The sequence below is a fragment of the Strongylocentrotus purpuratus genome, unplaced genomic scaffold (genome assembly GCF_000002235.5).
Source record: "Strongylocentrotus purpuratus isolate Spur 01 unplaced genomic scaffold, Spur_5.0 spur5_scaffold_17, whole genome shotgun sequence".
NCBI classification, from domain to species: Eukaryota; Metazoa; Echinodermata; class Echinoidea; order Camarodonta; family Strongylocentrotidae; genus Strongylocentrotus; species Strongylocentrotus purpuratus.
In genome coordinates this window covers 14892235-14899032 of record NW_022145602.1, presented here as the reverse complement: position 1 = coordinate 14899032, position 6798 = coordinate 14892235, and the positions used below count along the sequence as shown (strand labels likewise).

Here is a 6798-nt window from a genome sequence, read left to right as displayed (position 1 = left end):
TAGAACAAAACAAAACAAAGATCGCGCCCTTATATATCTCTAATTACATTTCTCATTGAATAAAAAGTCTCTCAAATCAAAATAAAGTTATCAGTTATCAAAACATCTGGCCAACCTCATCGGTCCTATCAATCATTACACGCGAATAAGAATGATCAAAGACGCAAAGATGATGAAAGTGGCGAGGAATAATTCCATAAAAGGGAAGCCATAATCGGTTCGAGTCATCAATTCAGGAGCTCATCTCACCCGCAACAAGCTGCCTTCAGAACCTTCTCACCAGATTGGTAAGCATCTATTTTCTACTTTGCAGACTTCTAATTACAGAACTTTTCTTCCAAACCGATTTTTCGATAATATGTATTTTGGCCCATTTCTAAATCTTGTTTCGTTCAAATGGCATATGACTTTTTAATTTTTTTTTTTATTGTTCATCAATATGATGCATAATAATATTCTACAATCTGCCTTATAGGTTTATTTACTTTTAATCTATATCTTTGATGTTTAATGTTTAGGCTTGATTCGTTATGTTTCCCATTGTATATTATAATGATGATATTATTAGTCTTCGGACTACAATCGTGTTTCGGTATATGAAGATATCAATCATGTAGAGGTGATGTGGTCCTGTGGATGAGTCAATCAAATCCGGATTACGGTTAAAAAAAGACAAGTCTATTGAAATAGTTTTTCAGTTTGATTTTGCGAAGGTATTTGCAATCTTATAAACTGTTAGCATCACCCATTCAATTTATCTCTATAGTCAGCAGCACGAGTATAGGATTTTTTTTATGGCAACCTGGGCAAATGATAAATTTTTGCCGCTCCTATCCAAAAATTATGAGCTCAAAATACTCACAATTGGAAGATCAATTCTCGTTCATATCCTTCAGAAATTATAGCGATGTATTGAATTTTTTTAAAACGCATTTAATCCAGGAATCGGTATTAAACCCAAAGCTGGTAAAGTCTAGGAGTTATCTAAGCGAGGGAGGGAAAGCGACCTTGTGGTGAAATTGGTTGATTGATTTTACTCGTTAAATATTAGGCCTAAGTAAATTTGCATTAGATGAAAAAGACAAATTAGAAAGGAAATACCTTCATGCGATATAGAATTACACTGATTGGTGGACAACGTTTTAAAGTTTGATAATTATGTCAGTCTGAAAAAATCTGTAAATTGGCACATTCTGTTGAAGTAGTTCCAATACTAAAGAAATCTAACGGGATAGGCTTCTTTTATTATAAATGAAAATTCATGCAAAATTTGCATTTTCACCATTCAAAGGAGATTTCTTAAGTGTACTGTTATACATGTTTTGGGGAAAAATTCCAACCGACGGTGTTCCAGAGTTTGAAAATAGAAAAATGCTATTCTATTCAATTCGTCGTATATATATTCTAGCACTAGCAGTATAATAAGGACAAGCATTTTCGAGAAATACGGAACCAGCAAACTCCCAATTCTCGTTTCCGTTGTTCTTCTTCCTTTTTTAACAAACAGAAGCTAAACTAGTCAAGATGATGATCAAAGTAGCTCTTGTGCTCTGTGCTATTGTGGCAACCAGTATGGTGTGCGCAAAGAATTTTGAAGAGGAAGATGCATTGGACACTTGTAAGTATATAAGTCAGCCAGGGACGCCAATGCTTGAAAAGTTGTGATCGCCCTCTCAAGAAAACTGTCATAAAATCCCTATAGCTATTGTCAGAAAAACTGTGAAACTAAAACATTTCGTTTACACATAATATTGTCGTACGATTCTCTTTTAGTCGGGGGGGGGGGGGGGGCAGTAAGAATATAATTGGTACTAATGACCACAGGTTTTCCATCCCCTCCCCGAAACAAGTTTTATCCACTCTTCAAAACTTACCCTTTCGAATTTTTTTTCTCGAAAATTTCCCCACTATACAAGGTTGACCCCTTTAAAACATGTTCTCTTTAAGGTATTATGTCCAATTTGCAGGCCAAAACATGAAAAGGTTAATGTTTCCAACGGCATTTGAAAGATAATATTAATTTAGAACTTCCCTCAAAACGAAAGGGGCTTGAACATTTCTTTTAGTGGGAAAATAACGAGCATTAGTTGTCGAATCGACTTTAGTGATTGCAATCATTTTAGTAATAGTCTGATTTTCAGACCCTTCTACCGTATGGACGTACGTTTTGTGCTGCGCAAAGATTCAATCAGTTTAATTGTGGCCATTAAAAGAAGTGGGTTATTGATGTAAACAAATTCTCATGTACCTTTACAGCTCATTTTATGTATGTTATTACCAAAGAAAAAAAGAGAAGTCAATCAGTCACTCAATAGTGTCCGACAGTAAAATCTAGAAATTAAACGGGTTCCCTTGCATAATTTGAATAATATGACACTGCTAACGTTTACATCTCACAGATAAGACATACGCAGTGGCGGATCCAGGGGGGGGGGGGGGGGGGCCCGGGGGGCCCGGGCCCCCCCATTGAGAAAAAAATCATGTAAAATCACGTGATTTTTACGATTTTTGGGGTTGGGCCCCCCCCCCCTGGCGCTCAAGGGGGGGGGGGGGGTGCAAATTGAAATTTTTTGAGGATCAAAAAAAAAAAAAAATGTGCTCACCCCCCCCCCCCCCCCCCCCCCCCCCCACTGAGCGAATTTTTGGCCGGCGCGTTTTTCAAATTTTCGGGAGCAAAAAAAAAAAAAAAGTTGGGCCCCCTCCCCTAAGAAATCCTGGATCCGCGCCTGGACATACGTGACATATTCATAGTTCCTGCAAAGTTCTTCATAATTTGATGTTGATTGCAAATGGGACATAGGCCTAGTACCTTTAAGAAGATATTATTAATCCTTCAAAATTGCTTTAAATAACTAGTATTCATATTGACAGCACAATGTCTAGGCAAGGGTACTCTAAATGCGTTTCAATAAACACAACAGACTTTCCTCCCCCCCCTCATTTTTGCCTATTTGACTCCCTTAATGCGTCACTCGCCTTAACCAGCCGAAACTTTTTTGGTCGCGAATGTGTCTACAGCAATATATATTTGCTTTATTTTCATTACATCTCGTTTCTATGGCAACCATGCAGTGCTGAATCTGATGCTCTCAGAGGAGGTTGCATCTCCTGATGCTGTAGCCTTGCAAGGCTGGTTCAAGCACGCGTTTCATCACGTCACTCATGCAGTTAGCCACGCGGCTCATGACGTCAGTCATGCAGTTAAGGCAGGCATCCACGCTGGACAGCGAGTGTGCTCGGGGCTTGGTCTTTCTCCAGAAGAAGCTCGTAAGTAGCCACAGAAATATACTTATGAAAAGAGAATAATAACACTTACAATAATGGCAATGATGATGGTAATTAATAATAATATTTCGTAAATAATAATCAATATTAGCATTATCATCATCATCATTGATCATCAATAATGATGATACTATCATTTTTTCATCATCATTATTATTACTGGAAATAATTCAAACGTTTGGACCAAGTTTAATGTATAATCAAACATATCCAATATTTTAAAGCACAGGGCCCGGTCTTATAAAGAGTTGATATCAATCGCAACTATGTACATAAGAGATAGGAGACTGCAAACTTGCGATTGATTGGAGGACTTGCGATTGATTTGAATCTATCGCAAGATTGCAACTCTTTGTAAGATGGGGCCCTAAATTCATTAGACGGAAACAAGGAAATTTGTTGTTAAAGATAACTGTCACATTGTATGTCATCATCATCATCAACTTCAGGTGGCGCTGTAAAGCGCTGCTGTGGTCTTCACGAGAGCACGCCATGCAACTCTTCACCTGCCATTAATGTGTTGCACCTTTCATTCCTTGTCCAGACCAGTCCAAGATATTGGTGGGCGACCTCTACCCCGTTTTCCTTCGACTGCTCCTTGCATTATTTGCTTCTCAACACATTCAGATCTCCTAACAATGTGCCCAAAATAGTTAAGTTTTTTTTCCGTGAGGACCCTTTTTTTTGTCCCAAAAAATCGCAACGACTAAGCCAGCCGCTGAATTTGCGGGGGGGGGGGGGGGGGGGGGGGGGGAAGGGGACACTTTTTTTTTGGGGGGGGGGTCTCGAAATTTGAAAATTTGACATTTTGTTCGGGGGGGGGGGTAAGGTCACCTATTTTTAGGTCAGCCATTGGCATAATTTTTTTCATTAAAAAAAAAATCACAGAGGGGGGGGGGGGGGGGGTGGCTCCAAAATACACACATACAAAAACATGAAGGGGGGGGGGGGTTGACCCCCAAACCCATCCCTCCCCCTGTGTACGCGCCTGCCCTGGGGAGTACACATATCCCTGACACTGACAGGCACACTTTTATAAGCGCGTATGAGCTAATCCAGGGGTCAGACTTAAATTATGGACATCCACGTGTCCTGGAGTCTGTTAGTGTCGAGCCCTTCCTAAGCCAGCCAAATTAAAACTCGCATTCTTAGAAGTAATTGATGTTTATTTCATTCATCATAAAAGTTTTATAAAAAACATATCAAATACAAAACAGTGTAGGACTACGAGTTTATACAACAATTAAAATAGAATACAACAACAACAAAAATGTCATATGAATGTGGAGACAGCTGGGAAAGCCCAAGGGGTTTATTGGTGCAGCCATCGTACAACATCGTACCACGTACCCATTTCAATCATGGATGGGGAGAAACAATGAAAATAAAATGCATTGCTTAGGGACATAAAGTAAGTGCCTTGTCGGCTATTGAACTCACAACCTTAGATTCTCCAGCGAGGGTTTTAAGGCCCCCCTAAAAAGAACGATAAGGCCCTTTTATTTCTTCTTAAAATAGCCGCCCGGCACATTTTCCAAGACATCCAGTCGGGCTTTTTTTCTGATGGCCGCTAACTTTTATGTTTATTTTTTCCCCGAAAAAACATACTTTTAGCAGTATGTTTTTTCGTTTTTTTTCTTTAAAAAAACAAACAAAACAAAATAAAACAGGCGGCCTCAACAACGAAAAAGGGAGTGGGCGGCGAGGGGACGCTAAACATGATTTTTTTTTGTGTGAATATTTTTCCTAGCCAGTCCCCTCTCCTCGTTTCATCATAATATTTTCAAATTTATGTACATCTTAGGCGTTAAAATTCTGACTGCGATCCCAGAGATGAAAGAAGAGGATCTCACCGAAGAGGGTGTTCGAGCAATCTGCGCTGGTGCACATGCCCTTGGCCGTTAGACTCGGTACGTATTTTTTAAAAACAATATTAACATGAAACAATATTATTATACTGGTGAGCCCTGATATTTTTTTTGCCCTCGAAAACGGCACCCTGCCCCCCTTGAGCACCAGGGGAGGGGACCCGTCTCCAAAAAACGATAAAATTTACGTGTTTTTACCTTCTTTTTTCCCCTAGGGGAGGGGACCCGGGCCCTCCTGGTTAGGCATTGGGGGAGGGGGGGGGGGGGTGTGGTGGCAAGCCTGGGCAAATCAAAACTATAAACAATCCACCACTTATAAACCTTTTACATGTATTTTGCTTTAACAATTTAAATACATGTCAAGTCTCAAGTAAGCAATGTTTGAGAATATAATAATGTATGCCTATACCTACGTTCTTACTCTGACATTAAAAAAGATACTTCTCTCAGTTTGGATGTTCCAGCAGTTTCAGTTTTAGAATTGTTGATGATTGCAATTGATCAATAGTGATAAATATGGAGTCATTAAAAGAATTATCTTCTAATAAGAAATACAATATACATGACATTGTATATGCTTCTTTCTTCCCACCGTGCCCCTCTCCCTTTTTCTCCTTCCCTCTCCCTTTTCCCATTCTTTCTCTGTCTCCCTCCCCCCCTCTGCCCCTCTCTCTCCCCTTTTTCTGTCTCCCTTTCTCCCACGCTCTCTCCCCCTTTATATATGTCTCTCGGCCTTTCTCTCCCCTCTCTCTCTCTCCCCTTTTCTCTGTCTCCCTTTCTCCTCCTTTCTCCCGTCTTTCTCTGATTCCTTTTCTCCACAACTCCTCATTATGTTTTAAACAAAAGACATTGTCTTCTTTTATTTCTCACATAGGAAGGGATCGTGATACAACATTTGGAACGCTTGATGTCGATTCTTCCTCGAGAAACAATGAAATAAAAGCAAGAAATTTTTAACTCCATCATGTTTTTGCAAATTCCTTATAATTAGAATCTTCTTTATCACTCCTGAATTGTTAAAATCCTTAAACCTTGTTTTCCCTATGAGTGTTTTTCATTATTAATACATATTTTGCCTTTACTTCCATGTATCCATTCATTATACATATTTCCAAGGTGTTTACAAATATTATGTAGGCTTAAAAGTACACCAACCTTAAAATCTAGCATAATACTACATCTTTTCATCAAAAGCTTCAATTAAAAATGTTCTCTCTGTTTTGCTCTTTTTTTTCCTAAAGAAAAGTACCAAAAACAAAACATTGTAAGCATGGTATACGGGGAATAACTATTAGTATTGGTAATAATGCTGATAATAAAATCACATGAACTTGCAAACCATAGCCTGCTTTGGACATTTTGTGATATGATATAAAGCTAGTAGTGTATGATTGATAAAATATTGTTGGCATGCGGGGAAAATACGAAAACAACAACACAGTGATGAGAAAAAATATGAGAGGCAAAAATAAAACAAAGTGAAAAGGTTGAATAGAAGAATAAAGAGAGAAAGAGAAGAAGGGGAGCACGGGAGAGCAGAGAGAGGAGCGTGAAAGAAAGAGAAAATGAGAGAGAGAGAGAGAGAGAGAGGGGGAGGGAGGCAAGGAAAGAGGACAAAAAAAGAGAAAGATGAGGGATAACAGAA

General features: G+C 39.0%; 1 protein-coding gene across 1 annotated transcript; it reads left to right on the top strand.

Moving 5' to 3' along the window:
• Nucleotides 1–228: 228 nt before the first annotated feature.
• Nucleotides 229–6496, top strand: LOC115918728 (centrocin 1-like). Its single transcript, XM_030988211.1, has 5 exons — nt 229–287; nt 1508–1618; nt 3073–3267; nt 5090–5195; nt 6028–6496. The coding sequence occupies exons 2-4, from the start codon at nt 1525–1527 to the stop codon at nt 5188–5190; spliced, it is 390 nt and encodes a 129-aa protein (XP_030844071.1). The 5' UTR covers nt 229–287; nt 1508–1524; the 3' UTR covers nt 5191–5195; nt 6028–6496.
• Nucleotides 6497–6798: the final 302 nt, after the last annotated feature.